This window comes from Orbilia oligospora (assembly GCF_000225545.1).
Source record: "Orbilia oligospora ATCC 24927 unplaced genomic scaffold scaffold00110, whole genome shotgun sequence".
Classification (NCBI taxonomy): domain Eukaryota; kingdom Fungi; phylum Ascomycota; class Orbiliomycetes; order Orbiliales; family Orbiliaceae; genus Orbilia; species Orbilia oligospora.
The window spans coordinates 1,160,269-1,177,728 of record NW_011645667.1 but is presented as its reverse complement, the minus strand read 5'-3'; the positions used below and the strand labels follow the sequence as shown (position 1 = coordinate 1,177,728).

The 17,460-nt window shown below is 44.6% G+C and overlaps 3 protein-coding genes across 3 annotated transcripts; all 3 read right to left on the bottom strand.

Moving 5' to 3' along the window:
• Positions 1 to 2,532: 2,532 nt before the first annotated feature.
• Positions 2,533 to 9,529, bottom strand: AOL_s00110g331 (uncharacterized protein; the record flags this gene model as incomplete). The annotated part of the gene is made up of 6 exons (XM_011127021.1): positions 2,533 to 7,679; positions 7,731 to 7,979; positions 8,035 to 8,163; positions 8,239 to 8,434; positions 8,527 to 9,437; positions 9,508 to 9,529. The coding sequence occupies 6 exons, from the start codon at positions 9,527 to 9,529 to the stop codon at positions 2,533 to 2,535; spliced, it is 6,654 nt and encodes a 2,217-aa protein (XP_011125323.1).
• A 2,049-nt stretch (positions 9,530 to 11,578) lies between these two features.
• On the bottom strand, positions 11,579 to 12,675 carry AOL_s00110g330 (uncharacterized protein; the record flags this gene model as incomplete). The annotated part of the gene is made up of 4 exons (XM_011127020.1): positions 11,579 to 11,812; positions 11,874 to 11,941; positions 12,009 to 12,185; positions 12,279 to 12,675. The coding sequence occupies 4 exons, from the start codon at positions 12,673 to 12,675 to the stop codon at positions 11,579 to 11,581; spliced, it is 876 nt and encodes a 291-aa protein (XP_011125322.1).
• Positions 12,676 to 14,255: 1,580 nt separating this feature from the next.
• Positions 14,256 to 14,906, bottom strand: AOL_s00110g329 (uncharacterized protein; the record flags this gene model as incomplete). The annotated part of the gene is made up of 1 exon (XM_011127019.1): positions 14,256 to 14,906. The coding sequence occupies one exon, from the start codon at positions 14,904 to 14,906 to the stop codon at positions 14,256 to 14,258; it is 651 nt and encodes a 216-aa protein (XP_011125321.1).
• Positions 14,907 to 17,460: the final 2,554 nt, after the last annotated feature.

The following is a 17,460-nucleotide window of genomic DNA, read 5'->3' as shown; positions in this document are numbered from 1 at the left end:
GCAGAGTTTAACCTTGAGGATAGTGCTTCTTTCGGGGTTGGTTTTAGTACAAAATTTGACAAAAAAAATGTTTGTAATAGAAAAAAATATATAAACTTGTATTGGATTGTTCCAATCCCAATTTTAGAGAGGAGCTACAGATGTTTTTGTAGTATAATTTTAAAGATCAACTAAATAAGATTCCTCCCTTAAAGATTGACACCATTATTCTAGCACATATTGTCACGAATTTGTTTCTAAAAGATTTTAGAAATAATATTTGTGCTAATTACTTTTAATAAAATTATTATTAGATTAGTGATAAAATTAAGCTCAATTGTATTACAGCTTTCCCATATTCTGGAAAATATTTTGTTGGTTACAGCAGCAAATCTTTTAATAGATTCTTTACTAATTTACTTAAGGAAAGACACAAGTTCTTCTTGAAATCCAGTAACATTGAAAATCGAATAAAAAATTGATACAACATTCATGGGAAAACCCCATTCTAAAACTGATTCAGCTTCGAAAGCTTTCTAAAACATTGAAAAAGTTTCGAATACCTCGAAAATGATAGAGTCGCCCCAAACCCTATTAATATTTTAGCATAGTTGAAAAATGATAATCTAATGATTTTTTATTTACCTATTTTCACATCAAACAACCAGAACAGCATTCTGTTTCATAACATAAAAGACTAGCTGTTCTTTGAAATCCAAGTAGTGGAGTTGTTGAAGAAGAACCTGCTTGTTCAATACACTATCAATACAGATTTGACAGTAGCTCAATAAAGATTAGTGGACAAGAGAAAACTCTTAATAGTATCAGTCGTAAGTAAAATCTCGGAATTCGCGCGTGGTTGTTGATAAGACGTTGAGAAAGTCGCTGGATATGGCATTGACGTCGTGATCCTCTTTGCCTGGGAGCTGGGCAGGGAGAACGATGTGATTGAAGATGGATTCGAGGGCGAGCGGTTGATTTTGGTCTTGAGCCCCTGCCATGTTTATCAAAATAACTTTTTTTTAGAGGGATCTCCACGTTAGTACGCATCCTGTACTTAGTTGATCTAAATTCCTCTTGGCACCACCCGTAACTTTAGTTTGACGCTCTTACTAATGTTAAAATGTATTTGACGTCGATATCGATCTTGGTGATATGATATTAGAGTGATGAAGGTTAAGAGGTGGCCGAAGATTAGCGGATTGTAGAGTGGTTAGTGAATTGTGTGGAGAAGAAGTAGTTCTGTGGTAGAACATAATAATGTTGGTGCTCCTCCACACCACCTCCACCACCTCCACCACATTTCAACAAAAACAGAACAGCTGACAACATTAAAGCACAACAACTGTGCCTGCATGCAGCATCGAGATGCGTTTCAAAGCAGTCTACACGATGCTATTGGCTGTTGGCTACCACACTGCACTGTCCCGAAGATTCAATGCCTGAATGGGAGCTATGTGGCACAACAACTAGCAAGGCTGTCCATCTGCAGAGGAGTGACAGTCCAACACAAGAAGGGCCACCGAGACTAAGTCACAGTATCGTGCCTGAACTCTGGATCGCTTCGGCCAACGTTACAGCCTCGAGATTCAATTTTTTGGGGGCTATCTGTGTCCTATTGATGACTCGCGAAGGAGATATAATGTACCAATATGAGGCTGTCTGTCTTGATCCTGAGGACTTCGCGGTCCATCAGTGTCTGCCAACACGAATCTTAACACTCTCCTTTGACCCAATCGAGAAAATTCCTAAATTGGTTAGGAGTGCTAGTCCTAGGTCACACAAAGTTTGGGTTCACAATACCCCGGCAGGCCGCTAGGAACAATTTTGGCTACGCGCGATGCTACGCGCGATGCTCATCTCAAAGATAGCAAAATTTGCAAAAGAAAGGATAGCATTGCGATCGCATCGCCCTTCTCGGGATAGGCCACGACACCAGCTTATCCTTTGAGATTCTTACGTAGTAGGCCGGTATCACATGCTAGCAAAAACGCGAAGAGGCTCTGGGGATTAGACGCTTTAGGAGTCCTAGGCCGGAACTGTGAACTATAGGTCTGGACTTGAAGCTGTTTTATTAGGACATAACTAGCTATGTCATCCTGCCTTTCCATGCGCCTAGACTTTGAGGCTCCTAAGTTGCCATCTTGCAAAGCGTAGTCGTAACTCGTATGCATGGAGCTTTTTGTATAGATTCTTGGCAGGTTTGTCGCAAGCTCCGAATTACCCGCGTACACGACTCTGGCTCGGCTGGGTGGATGCCTTCAGGACGGGCTCACCGGTATCTGTTGAGCTAGGAGTATTTCTACGCTACAAAATTTACTGAAGTAAAGCCACACTATAATCAATATGGTTGGTTAATATGGTGGTAGTAGATTGAGAATTTAATTTGGCGCCAATCTGGGAAAGAATCGGGGTGGCCATGCCGAGAAAAAACAACGGAACACAGACGCGATCTGAACAAAGTTCAACAAAATGACTTCAAGTTCACAAAGGGATAGATAACAAATATTCAGTCTGTCAAGGATAGATAAATACAAAAATTTCACCATTTTATCAGGCTTGGAACAAAGAGGCGAAGGAAGACCTAGAGAAAGTTTTATACTGCTCTGCCTTTGATGGTCCTAGTGACTGTCGTCTAGCAAGCTCAATCTGACTAGGTGTAGCCTGATCATCTAGTCCATCATCCTCCAGGATACCCCACGAGCTTGGTGACTGCCAAATAAAAGTCTTGTCATCTTGATTAACCGGCTTCTGCGCCCAAGAATTGAAGTCCAACACCTCATTCCATTTGGAGTTCTTAACATAAAATATGGTTTGCAGCTCCTTAACCATCGGTGCGAGATGCTCGGTGTTGAGCTGGCCCTTTTTGGATTGATTGGCGAACTTTAATAGATCCAAATGATGGAAGATGAGGTTGGAAACCTGCTCTTTAGATCCGGCACCACCGCTACCCTCTTCTCTCAATGACCAGAAAAGCCTCTCGGTCACGGATATAGTCTTGTTGTAGTACCCGGCGCTGTTATAAATCTGGCAGAGGAGTCTACCAAATTGTTGTGTTTCTGGCTGCAAGACCCCAAAGACTCGGGAATAGTTGTAATAAATCCTTTCCAGAACCCTCAACGCGGACTCCTTCTTACCCTGCTGCATGTAAGCATCGACAAGGCGACAGCCGATGGTGGTAACAAGACGAGGACTCCAGATGTCATCATGCGTATTTCTAGAGTCCCAAAGTTGCTCTAAGATTGTAAGCATGAAATCCCATCGCTTCTCAGCGCCTAAAAGTACCACGAGTTTATCGAGATCCCCCAAGTCAACCGAGACCCAAGATACTCCCATGTCACCAGATAATATTTCTTGGAGGATCAACTGAGTGAACTTTCCGATATCTGCTTTCAAGGCAGGGTTTCGGTCGGCCTTAACCTTATCAGAAGTCATATGGAACAATAATCGGAAAATGTTGGCGTGTTTGTGCTCTTCAGTCATGATCTTGTGAGTCCAAACAGCAATAATAAAGGCGGCCTCGATATCCCCGATCGCAACAGTAGCCTCAACGCGCTTCAATCCGACGTCAACCAAAGAGAGTGACTGAGAAGGGTGCAAATCAGCGAATAATGCAAGACATTCCTGGAAGAATTCTTCCAACATATCATCCGAGAACTGCAGTTGGATGCTTGTCTTCCCACTATTGTCAGGGCCAAACGTCTTGAATTCACGCAGAAAGATCGTTCGAAGGTCATTTTCAACAAATTTGAATTCAGCGTGACGGTTTTGAGCATAGAGGAAAGCTCTCAGTCTGGCGCCGGCAGCGAGGATAACGTCAAGCCCATCTCCGAACTTGGTTGCGCCAAGCCAAGCCATATAATGCTCAGACTCCTGGAGAACAAGACCAATGACGGAACCATAAAGCTCTTCTTCACTCTCGATCCTGCCGCCCTTCCTCATTACTGACTCGAACGTAGTAAAAAATACTTGGTACTTGCGTTCAGTCATCAGGCTCTGAGAGTTTCTAAAAACAAGCTTCTTGAACCTGGCGTCATGACTATCGAATGCTCGACGCTCTTCTTGTCCGAGACGGCAGTATTTCCGAAGATCTACAATCAATCGGGTCCCAAGATCCTGTTGACCAGCCACAAAGAAGAGTTTGGCAATTGATAAGGCGCTGTCAAACAGATGCTTCTCTCGTGACTCCATGGAAAGCGTATCCATGATAGTATTCTGAAGCAAGTCAATCGCCGTCTGAGTATCCTTTTTATGGGAATAAAATTGCACCAACTGCTCGAGGGCACCTAAAGTTGGCCGGTGAGTCGGACCATATGTCCCTCTGAACTCTTCAAATAGATTCTTGTAAAGGTCCTCAGCTTTACCAGCGGTAGTTTGGTCCAGAAGGTAGAGCTTTGCCAAGCTTTGTTGGATTTGGAGAATGATGCTTGTGTTGTCATCATGCCCGGTTGTTCGGAGCGCGACTTCAAGGAGTTTCTCATACTCTATGATGGTTGTCTTGGCTTTCGAGTGGTCGGATTCGAGTAAAATCGCATATGCGAGACGAGCCTTGAAAAAGTGAGAGCTTGATTCCCCAACGGTATGGTGATAAATGTGCATAAGACTTTGGACGAGGGCAACAACTTCGGTGAGAGGGGCGTTAGACCGTTCCAGGTCGAACCTATGCTTGGCATAAATTTTGAAGACAACGCCAGGATCCGGGTGGAAGTCCCAGTGCTTGGTCGTTGCCAACTTGCCCCAGAAGGCGCTACAAAATTCGCGGGCCTCGGATTCCTGACCTGGTGCATTCTCATAGACAGTAAACAAGGTGACAAGGATATCAAAAGTACGTTTCGTCAGTGTCGTTTGCAAAAGAGCGTATGATATCTGTTGATAAATCTGAATTGCATCACCTAATCTACGTTCCTTCTGGTACATCCCAGCTAAAGACAACCCAACTTCAATGGTACTTTCGTGGAAAATACCGGGATTCTTCCGTAAAGCCTCGAAGTACGATTTTGTCGATAGAAGAGCTTCATCGTGACGGTTGTAGTCTTGACAGAAAGTTGTATAGTCCCTGAACGCCTGGATCACTCGAGGCTGAGTGTTTGGCATCAATGTATTTTGACACGCTCTCCAGACGTTATGATATTGCTGACAGGCTCTAACTGGGTCTTGTTTTGCATGGCCCCGAGCTCCGAGATATGCTAACTCGATACCTCTGTCTTCATAGTGTCGTGGTAAAGTGAGGGTATCCGCATTATTTCCTTGCAAAATTGCGGGCCAGTACTTATCCAACCCCCTCTTACAAGAGTCGTCTGACTGGCGCCAATCATTGCGACCTTGGTAGAAACGCGTAAGCTGGAGGAATGCGTCCAAACCCACCTCGGTAACACTCTCTATTCCGGTTGGATTGAGAATATCCACCAAGCCTCGTAAGACATTTTCTTCTTCCTTTTGATCACCATGGCCATTCTTGCGGAGCTTGGCAAGTCCACAACCAACAGTATAGGCAAACTGGCTAGTACTCAACTCTGGTGTTTGTTTGAAATAGGACCAGAGAGACGAGTATAGCTCTTCAGCTTCTTCCAATAGATCAGAGGCATCCAACAACTCAGCAAGCGCTATAAGCTGGATGACGAGGCCCGTAGAGTGAGAGCGAATGGGCTTGACATCAGGCCGATACATTTGCCAAAATTCTCGGAGTAAAAGCACACCACTATCCCTGCTACCAGTTCGTGAATAGTACTTGGCATACTCGATGATGAGATGGATACGTCCATCGTGGATTCCGAGGACTTCTTCGCCTGTGTGTTCAACGAGTGCTGATGTTAGTGCCTTGATTGCCCTATCGAATGTCTCCCGAACCTCCAAGGATTTCCCGCAGTCTTCGTATGCACTAGATAGTTTTATAACCGCCTTGATGCGTTCTCTCTCCCATGCGTGCAGCTTAGCTTCAGTAACGGTTAACTGCCTAATGCAAAGGTCGAGATACTCCGTTGAAGATGGGTCTTTCTGGATGATAGGACCCATGAGATCCAAAACAGAAGAACTTCTTGAGTCTGTCTCGCCATAATTCTTGCAGCATTCAGTCCAAAGCCATCTATAATGTTTCATTGCCTCTTGGTCTCTCTCCTTTTTGATGAGACTCTCACCGTAGCGTCTGACAATTTCGACAATATCATCATTAAGACGCTTCGAACTCTGACTCTTGGTGTAGTTGATCATCCACTCGAAGACTTCGCTATCGTACTCCGTTTCTCCATGCTTCTTGCTGATTGCGTAGAATTCAGACGCAATATCCCAACCTTCTCTACTCGTAGTTCCGAAAAGCGTGAGAGAAAGTTTAAAGGCCTTGTAGCAGTCCTGCAGGGCGTTAACGATCTTTCCGTTGGAGTACCGGACCCTAGTCAGGTTCATAAAGGAGTGGATAGTTGCAGGAACATTCGTAAGAACCATCTGCCTAATGGTTGACGCCAACAAGAAATCATTTTCTGGAACTTTGTCGTAAACCCACAATGCATATTCTAGTTGAGGGAAGTTGGGTTCAGCCGGGAAGACAGGCATTAATTGACGAATCTGTCCTGACTTTCCAGATTTGGAGATACTGGATTGGCGGAAATGGAAAAGCCACTTGCGAATAGCGTAACTTAGAAGACTATGCTCCTCGAGAGCGTTGGTGATGATATCTTTCGCTGGAGGCCTGAAACCATTCTCTAGAGCGTGTGGAATATTGGCTGTTTTGATGTATGCAAGCATGCTGAGCACAACTTCGGTATTGCACTTGGCACGGGTAGGGAGGGATTTATCGGTTTCTGTCTTTTTCCAGAAATGTTCCTTGAGGGAGTGATGAGAAAACTGAAGCAGATTTCTGTCGACGACCACGAGAGATCCACACGGCTGAATGATGTCCTTTTCAACATCCCACTTTAGTCTCGGAGCTCTAGATGGAGCGCTATCGCCATAGCTCACTTCAAGCAGCTCTTTCATATTTTGAATCGACAGGGGTTCTTCTGAAACCAACATCCAAGATAATACTCTTACGGTGTCAGCGTTTGTGAAATCAATATTGGCCAGCAGAGTATCCAAAAGACCAGCTGCACCGGTGGAACTGATGCTTCCAAGAGTTTTCAAGATTTCGGCAATGTTCTTTCCCCTTTTAACATTTTGAATGAGCAAATTGGCAACGGGGAAAGACCCATCTGCTTGCTTTGCAAGAAGTTCGATGACGGTATGGCGGTCTTTCTGGCTGACATCTGAGGCTCCGAAGTATTCCTCAAGCACCCTCGTAACATGAATTTTGATGTCATATTGGGTATTTTCTTCGTCAATCTTGACATCTGTGAATCGTCCGGTAAGTGATGGGCTGAATGGCGCGGAGAGAAATACGCAGTTCAGGGAGTTTGCGCCGTTCAGGTCAATAATCTCCCGGATTCTATTGACGATGTCTTGAGCTTTATCTCTGCCTCCTGAAACGTGGTCTAGGCCATCAATGACCAAATTAAGCTGCCTTGTGTTTCTTGCTGCAACCGCAAAAACATCCCACAATGCTCGCTCGAGTTCTAGCTCAGTTGCAGCAGAGTCTTCCTGAGAAGACGCTGTAATATGAATATCTGCTAACTTTTTAAATAACGAGACATCTCCGAGGCTTTTGCTGATCAACTGCAAGAGCAGTGATTTCAAAAAGAAAACAGGGGAGGTCCCATTATTCACAGTGGTATCTAATAGGAAATTAGCAAGGCGCCACAGGGGACTACGCAGTTGATACTTACCGAATGAGAAGCTCATTAGAATATCTTGCTTGTGCAAACGGAGGCGATCCACCACCCAATTTGCGAGCATACTTTTGCCGCATCCTGTCTTACCAGTGACGCAGAGCAACTGATCCTCGCCATCTTTGAGATCAGACAAAATCCGATCGAACCACGTACATGTGCCTTCAGAGATAGTAGGCTTAGGTGTCTCTACTACACCCTGTCGTAGCCAAGACTTCAAGTCCTGTACGGGAACGGGACCCGTTCCTACCATATGTGTGTCAGCTCCCTATTTTATGAAAGTATAGGGCATCGATCTTACCCTGGACGATTGGTGATTCTCGAAGTCTAGTAACCCAAATTTCATGCTCCAAGATTTCTTTGTTGGCGGTGAAACTGCGCACAATGGCACTAATGATTTCTTCGGACTCGGTTATCAGATAGCGCGTAACTGTGAAGAGGCGTCAGCAATGTCCATGCACCATACTAATTAAGTATCTAGGAAATATGGGTTAGGGGTATTTACTTCGTGCGTTATGGAAAAGTAGTGTTATGCGAATCACCAGTTCCACAATGTTCCAGAAAATAGCTAGCAGTACACGTTGGAGTTCTGGAGAAGAGACATATACATCTCGGTGCGGCTCAAACGATTCTAAGGCGGTTGCAATCTTGTAGAGCTCATCGAAAAACCTTTGTAGCGCATCCGAGTTTTGAGATCCAATCTATACGTAACCCAACTCTTGTTAGTATGCCACTTTTCCATTGACAACAATTGAAATAATATATATATGTGATTGCAGGTATATGAACTCACCAGAAGCAACGACTTGCAGCACCCCAAAAGGCTCTCAGAAGTTTGCCTATGACTGCTTCCAGGAAAGAACAGTGTAAGCTGTTGGGCGAAAATCTCAATGCGCTCTCCGAACTGCCCAACCCATCTCATGCTGTTATCAGATACGCTTCCTTCGTCTGGCATATCCCGAATTCTCTGAGCATTAACAAATCTCTTGAAGCTTTCCAAATTTGGGCACCCTCTAAGAATCTTATCGGCGTCAGGACCAAGTTCATGACGGCATCGTTTAAAAATGGTTCGGATTTTTTCGGTATGATCGAATCCCTTTGATTGAGTAGATGCGGCGTGCGAACCTTGACCTTGGTATGACGTTGAATATGACTCCGACATACTCATTGTGGTTTTCATATCAGAATAATAGTCTCTATGGATACTCTTTGCTTCCCAGCCCATGGAACCGTTTGGCATTTTTGTGGGAGGTGATGATCGTGCAGGGTTCACGTGAACTTTATCGTTACGGTTGAAGTCTGACAACTTTGAGAAGTCAACCGGAGCGGTTGAATACAGGGCTGCTGGGTCGGTTGACACGGTCTCAAGTCCGGTTGGGAATGCCCCCGCGCCATTCATCTGAATGCTAGACTGAGAAAATAGAGGTGCACCATTCTGAATACTGGGATGGGAAAATGGTGGCCCACCATTCTGAAGATCGTGCTTCGGGGTTATCGCCGCGCCGTTTAGATGTTCTACGTGCTTTTCAAACGGAATCTCTTGCTTGTGAACCGGGATTTCTTGCGAAGAAAAGCTAACTTCATCACCTTTGTCTACGGGAGCGTCATATGTATCGGCAGGAACGTCAGGAATACTTTCTGATCGTGCGAGATCGGCGACCGAAGTTGAAGCCCCGGCCTTCAAGTCGTTGGCACCTTTCTTATCTGTAAAACGTTAGCCATAAACGTCAAACGTACTCCGCACTCAATTTTATGTAGATTGGAAATAACTTACTCTTGTTTTTATCGACCGCCATTTTAGAATATTTGAATAAATCAAAAGCTCGCCTGGACATTCATCAGAAGAATTTCATAGAATTGAAAGTAGAGTTTTGGAACTTAAATACATAATTCGAATACCATCTGAGGTTTGAGTGACAATTATAGGAACAATTGATTCCTGGCTACCCGCCTAGGTATTTTCCAACATTCATATCTTGCCGGCCATATCCTCATTAGCAAGGCTTTAGCAGGGTGCGAGATTGATGGTGTGGATCACATCAGCCGCCCTTTTGGATGTCACCGTGAATATTCGGGAACATGAACTGCTCGCCAGAAACTTAGCAGGTATCGATCTCCACTGCACTGTTTCTGAACGCAAACGGCCGAATTTGATCCATATGTACCCCGCCCTTGCATTTACATTCTTTGTACGGAATGACGGGTATAGCCTTCGCATTGACTGTTATAAAGACAATTGGTCCTAATTGCCAAGTACATATGAGCAACACAGAACCCTGCAGGACTGTGAGTGGTGACACCATGCACCATAGATTCGAGACTCGTCTGTGGCCCAAGTACGTTGAAGCCAATCCAAACCAAAATCTGGGACGGCAGATTGCATGCAACAGCGTTCTAAAGGAGGGAAATCGATCTCTTGGTTGCAAACCCCGATTGCGATAGCTGAAAAATCGGGTTCTCCTGCGTTCTTCGGTTAGCTAGTCTCGACTAAATGTTACGCACCCATGTTGGTGTCTAGTCTCTGATGTCACCATATCTGTTGGTAGCCAGTCCCGGCCACCTTTTCCTTCAAATGCCGCCCTCCGACGCACAGTTCCCTTAAATTTACCGTCTAAATGTGGGGATTTCGTCGCTTCGCTCAGGTATTCGAAGTCAGGCTGATTTGTGACAGGTGCCAAATCAAAGTCTTCCACCTTTTATACATTTATGAAAAAACAACGCGGTGAAAAATACCTGAAAATTCTGCCTGACCGCGGACGCTAATAAACTTAGTGTGCACGCTAGCGCTAGCGGCTCACGATTCTGGAGATTTCCATATTTTGGAGTTGGATACTTAAATGAAACGGATTGCGGGTATGGCCTAGTGATATTTCTCAGCTGAGGGATGGCGGATGGCCTGATTAAGAAGAGGGACGTTGTGAAGCCGACGCCGTGTGCAAGTTTGCAGAACCTAATTAATTTACTTGCAACCATTTTAGGTGTAGTTTTTTCTTAGTTGTTCCAAGCCGCTGATATCACGATTTGCTCCACTTCTGAGCATGTTGTTCATAATAAGTACATCGATCTATCAGGCACAAACTATTTGAGCCCGACGTACTATAGCTATGTAGCCTCAATTCTCCAAGCACGTATTATTATATTATATTAAGTAATGTGGATCAAGAGAATATATTATGTGAAGTATGATAAGAGCGATAATTGACGGCCTGGAATGCTATTTTGTCCACCCCGCAGATGCCGCAAATTCCTGTCCTATTCGTTATGTAAGACCCTGCCGTGTTACCAATATCCTAGGCCTTTTGCCCTGCCGTTTGTGCGGCTTGCAATATTAATATCCCCACATCCAGGCGGTCGAGTTGAACGGTGCTACATTACGTATACTCTGCACGTAGTAACTGATCCCCCGCATGTTCTTTTATGCGTATCAGAAGTGTTTATCGTGCAGACGCCAGTACTTAAGTATGTGCCAACTGCGAGATCTTGGTGCCCAAAACTGTGTGAAGTCGGTTCAATGCTATCATGCGAATAGGTAGGGTGTACCGTACAAGTGCCGCCAAGTCATGGAAATTAAAGCCTGAGCAATGCAAAGAACACAATTGATAAGCGCAATTGCTGAAAGCCCGGGGTTCTATGAAGTGTGTTCGCAGAAAAAGGTATGTTCAATTTCAGGCCGTCACCGAGCCTCCAAAATATTCGTATGTACATGTATACATGACACAGATGAGAAGAAAAGGTAAGTTTGCCCATCAGCTAATAACTTCAAAAGAAAGTCCTGCCTCGAAGTTCATCCTACAATATCAACATCTTACATAGTAAATGACTACATGGTATTTACCTGCACATGCTTACGGGCACTGAGCCCATTGCATGCCAAGAACGTACGTGAATTTACCATCCTCGGAATCTGTGGTCATAAGCCCGCTAGCTCCGCTGATAGAAGACTTGAGGTTGATTTGGGAGTTAATATTCAGAGCGCCGGCCTCACCACATGGAGACCAAACAACAGAGGTGCTCTCAATTTCGTCATGGATTAAGTAATCCTCGTCCTTGGGGCCAACCAAATTGGATGCTTTGCTGACCTGTTGTATTTTTAGTGTCAACGCAAAATCTCGAAGGTAGATTTTCGCCAAGGCAACTAACCTGCTCGGAGTACCCAGAGAAATAGTAAGTAGCACTTTGGGTGGCTGTAACTCCATTTTCGAGATAGGCTATAACGGGAAAAGTTGTTAGAACATAATTTGTCTAAAGATAGATAGGTATGAAATATCAACAGACCATATCCTCTATAGTCAACGCTGAAGATAGAGTACTGGAACCCTTGTGGGTAATGAATATCGATGTTGAGTTGACAGTTCTTGCGGCTTTCCGTAATCGAAACTCCAGTGCCAATAGCCGCGACGTATTTATCAAAAATCAAGGTGAACGTCTTGCGGTCAGAGGAGATGTAGATGCCTAGCATATGGAGGGAGTAAGGATTAGTATTCGCATTTCAACATTTTGTGCACACAAAACAGACGATAACGAAAATGGCAAATGTTTTCTTACCAACCGATCCTTGAGGACACCCAGTACCACCGTAAGTGATAGCATTCACATAGATCTGGGACAGATCAACACCTGGAGGGATGGTGTACGATGGTTTGGCAGATGTCGTGGTTGTGGTGCTCTTGGTGGTGGTCGCCGGGGTTGTAGTCGCAACCTTACTAGTAGTAGTAGTGGTGGTGGTGGTGGTGGTGGTGGTAGTGGTAGTTATCTTAGCAGTGGTTGATGGAGTGGTTGTCACGACCTTGGTGGTGGTAGTGGTTGACTTGGTGGTTGACTTGGTAGTTGTGGTTGTGGTTGTGGTGGTTTTTTTAGCAGTGGTTGTTGGTAACCAAGGCCATTGAGGAGCGGCAAGGGCACTGGAGACCCAGAGAAGGACGAAAAGAGATGAGATTCTCATTTTAGGAATGATTTTGTGATAACCTTAGTCGACAGTAGATACGATATATACTTAGTAGCTAATGAAGTCTCGAGAAGAGCCTAGCTAGCAATGCTTGTTGATTCTGATTGAATTGCTGATTAAATTTTTGAAATTAGAAGGAATAATGGCGTTTAAATACATTTTAGACTTTTGGTTTTCTGAGCGAAACCGATTGAAATACGGAAAACCATAGCGATGATGGTGGAACATGAGAGAATGGGTCAATATCGGAGAGGATTCCTGCCGGTCGTAGTTTATCGCGCAGATGAAGACCTGTAAACTTTTGTTCCCCGCTCTTCCCCTCAATTGATCAATTGATCACAAAGTAGATGGCCATCAAAATACTTCCGCTGTTAGAGGTAGTGTCCTCAGACGCCGATAGATCTAGCTAGTTCCAGGATTGGTTTCCTGATACCGATGTCGTATAAACGTGCATGCGCAATGGGCAATATCGATATCTCGATCCATCGTGATATTTCGGTCCGTCGGACCTATGATCATACCAATATCGTACTCTATAGATCCCACTGAGGCGGGGTATTAGAGTAGCATTTGATATCTATCGCTTATCCAAATTGTTCTTTTCCGTCATTGCCATAGTGATAAAACGCCACAAATTGCTCATCGTCTGTAAAAATAGCGATTCGCCCAATGAGATCATAACTTACCTAGTAGTTACGAGACTCAATAGGATAATGGGAAGCCGCCTTGCAGACTATTTTGGCGGCAGCCATCGAGAGATTTAAGCCGACCCGGAGAAATGCGATAAAGTTAAGCAAGAAATAGCGCCATTTTGTCCCCAATTCTTGGGGCGCCGGGTCCTAACGAGGTACCCCTGGATCCCTGTTCTAAACATAAAAATTATAAAACTTTTATTAAGTTTACACGTTTGTGCAACAAGGACATGGCTCCAAAAAGTGGGGATTTTGACTTTTATTATACCCGAAGGATAATCGATAATCAGCCTGCTTAGCTCCCCGGGAGGATGTGGGCCGACCATCAAGACGGAGAAATGGAAATCCCTCGCGTATAAATTGCGACGTCGATTCACTCTTGGCGAGCTCGCCTAGAACGGCTTGCACACATATCCATGTTCCAAGGACCTGGGTAACTAGCCCCGGAAAATTAAATGGGGGCTTAGAACGGATGAGGAGAAAGCTATAGACACAATGGTTCAACTAATCCTGTCTACGAAAACCTGAACTTCAAGATAAAGGTAATGGGGATTTTGGATTCAGGAAATTTCACAAAACTTCGCTCGGCAATAGTGATAATAATCTCTGAAAACCGGCGTTTCGGACCGGTATCTCTGATATTTGGTAATACGCAACTAGTATCTTCATCTAGAAATCGGTATAATTTTCTTAAAATAGACTCAATATCAAGGGTAGAAGATATGCAAAGGCCGAGGGAAGGTTACATCGATCGATTTGAACAACGTTAGGGTACTAAATTTTGCCAGCTGGCCGGCTACATGATTTCAAGCAGAAAACTTTTAAGGAAACCTTATAAATATTGATAGATCCACCGCTATTGCTTGCAAGAAACTAAGAACCAGATTAACACTTCCTCCATCCCAATTCAAAGATGCGACTGAGTTTTCCGGACTCCCCAAACTCAATAATTTCCCCAGCACCGGTTCCTGTTATACTAAGCTCTGATTTGATGTTCAAAGCAGTATCAGAGCCACATGGTGACCATGCAGCCCCTCCAACCACAGAAGCCGCTTGGATATTGTAAATGTACTTGGCAGCTCCATAAAGTGGGAGAGTGAAGGCCGTTTGGTTTGTGCTGCCAGAAAAGTAGACTGTTGATGTGTGGCTTGCTTTGGTACCCGATCCGAGTAGAGCAGCACCGGTGAAGTTTGTGGCGAGAACAGCGTATTGCCAACCAACGGGTGCCTTCAAGGCTAAGTTGAGCTGACAAAACTTACGGCTATCGACAAGGCTGCCGGTCCCTAGCTCGGCGGAGAATGATTTGAATCTCGCGGTGAATGATTTTCCGTCCGCAGCGATTTGGACGCTAGCGGATCCTTGGGGACATCCGGTCCCTCCGTAGACGATGTCATCGATTGTTAGATCTTTTGGAAGAGAGAGCTCCCGATCTTCGACGTCGACGGGAAGGGCCTGTGATAGGACCGCGAAGAGGGCGCAGAGGCTCAAGAGGAGCTGGATGATTGATGCCATTCTGTAGAATTGATTCGATGGCATCTTGTTTGAGGATGGAGGTATGTTTAAACAAACAAATAGGAATATTAATATTCAAGGTTTGTAATTCTTGGTCAATAGATTCTTGGTTTGCGATTGACTGGGAAGAATGTCATGGTCAAGCTTGAAGAGCTCTTGTCGCCTTTTTATAAAATAGTATTACTGGACTAAACCGATTTAATCGATGGGGTTATCCTCCTTTGCGCCTCGGAATTGCATTCCGAAAAACTCTTTAGAGATATTTTCGACGTCAAACCTGTCTATCAAAGATTAGATGTTGACTGATAATTAAATCCAACGGATAATCGGAATTGGATTCGATATGTCCATATGGAGGTGGCGTTGTCAAAGAACGCAAAGAGGTATCTTTTGCCGACAGTCCATTTTCTCTGCTCGAGAGTACCGTGGTCTGGTGGCGTTTAATCCTTGAACTTAAGCTTTCTGACATCTTCTTAAGAAAACTCAGGGTCTTGATGTATCGACGTTCCAGGCCAGCTCCAGGAGTTCGGACGGGATACCCCTGCATGACGGTGACCATACGTACGGGATCCCTTGCAGCAACGAAATTCCTGGTTCTGGATAAATAGATACTCGCATTCCGGACTGATCGCACTTCTTACAGGTCGAGCGCTATTGGAGCAGTGAAAGATTGGCATTCGAGGCCTTTCGTGAAGGAGAAAGTTTCGTCTTTTACTGCGCGCTGGGTGTTGGGCAGCACAATATTGGGATTGCTCTGCCAACTTCTCCAATTGCAACAAGGCACGGCTTCGACAACTCAGGATCCCGATATACGCCATCGGTTAATATCGATATACATCTGGACTTCATCTGAACCAAATGGCGTTATCTTGGATGGGCAGCCATGCATTCTAGAGTTGTTTTGTGATTGGCCAATTCATTTCGAAACGTCTTACAGGATTAACAGTCTTCTGCTAAAGGGTCGATATCTCAATGGAAATTCTAGACCCGGAATTGTACGTAATTTTACCATCGGCTTAGAAGATCATGGATCCGGGCTGTAACATCTTTGGCAATTTCGAGAGTATCTGAGTTATCAGGATGGGCTCCTCCGTGTGATTCGGTCCTCCTACGCGCTCACTACTTTATCAAAACATCAAAACATTTTTGTTTAAGACAGTGTTAAGTCTACGAAGATGTGTAGCTGACTCTCTAATTGCGTTAATACAAGATAAATGATTACTCTATTTCCCACTAACTACAATAGGCTATCTAACTCCATAGTGGGAAGCTACTCCTACGAGTGGAGAGAGGCCTACACAGGACGAAGCTACCGACGTGGGTTGTGAAGATCCGGCTAATTCCGGACAGAATGGGCCTATGAGCGAGCTATCTCGCTCACACCCGTTCCTTGCAGAAGATTGGCAGTAGTGCCCTTAACTTAGTTAAAGCTTATGAACAGGCCTGAGTAGGCCTGAGCGGAATATACGGACCTATAGCTTAACCTGTCAACTGTAGGAAAGTCCCTAAGACCATGCTCTCTAGGGATCCAGGCGCAAATAAGATAAAGATGATCAATCAGTAGTTTTTCGATAAAACCATCGGGATAAATGAAACCTGGCCTCTAAAACTTGAGTTGCATCTGTTCCGATAATTGAACTTGAAGGTGTAATTGATGCATTTGTGAAGGTAGACACACGCAGGGAAATCTTTAGTGGAGCAAGCTCATAACTGTGCCTAACTATAGGCTCTGAAACCCAAACCTTTAGGCTATATACACGGATTTCCCTGCGTCTATAATATATCAAACATTCGGGAATATACACGCAAGAAGATTAAAATCTGGCGTATAAATGCAGCCCCCATAAGTATACGCACCATTCGGACCAGTTCCGATACAAGAGGTGATTATTTGTCTCAACTGAGCCAAGCACATATAATGTGGCGCCGAAAACCCTCCAAGCTTGATATTTAATAAGAAAGTAGTCGCTTTACCATCCACCGGAAGCACGACTGTGTAAGGATTGTCTATTTCTAGCCATTTCCCGAGCTTCCAACTATGGTGTTACAAGCGGAGACAATAACCGCATCTAAAATACTGCTAATTGCAATTTGAGTTGGTGGCCCGAACACATTAGCTAGTGCCACTCGTGCCCGGAAATATGGAAACTGCTAGAGGAGTTTTAGGCGTAGTTGTAGTCGTTGTTGTAGTCGCCGTACTAGGTGTGGATGAGGTTGTCAACCGGCTGGTAGTCATTGTACTGTACAAACAAGGCGTACAACTTGCCTGAATCGTTTGGAGACTCGTCTGGCAGAGTCTATACGGCACCTGCACAACGGCACAGTTATATGTACACCAATCATCCGAAGTTACGGGACAAGCACCGGCGCTATAAGGATACCGACAACCTTTTGTGGTTGTCGCAGATGTATTTGTAGCAGAGGTGGTCACGAATACTGTTTTTGTAATTGTGACGGTTATGGCGCACGAAACACTAGGACAAGTGCTTGTCCCTGAGCTTGCTAAAGTTGTCACTCGGCTGGTTGCTGTCGGAATTACTCCTTTATTTTCTGTACAGTATTCAAATCCAACTTTTGG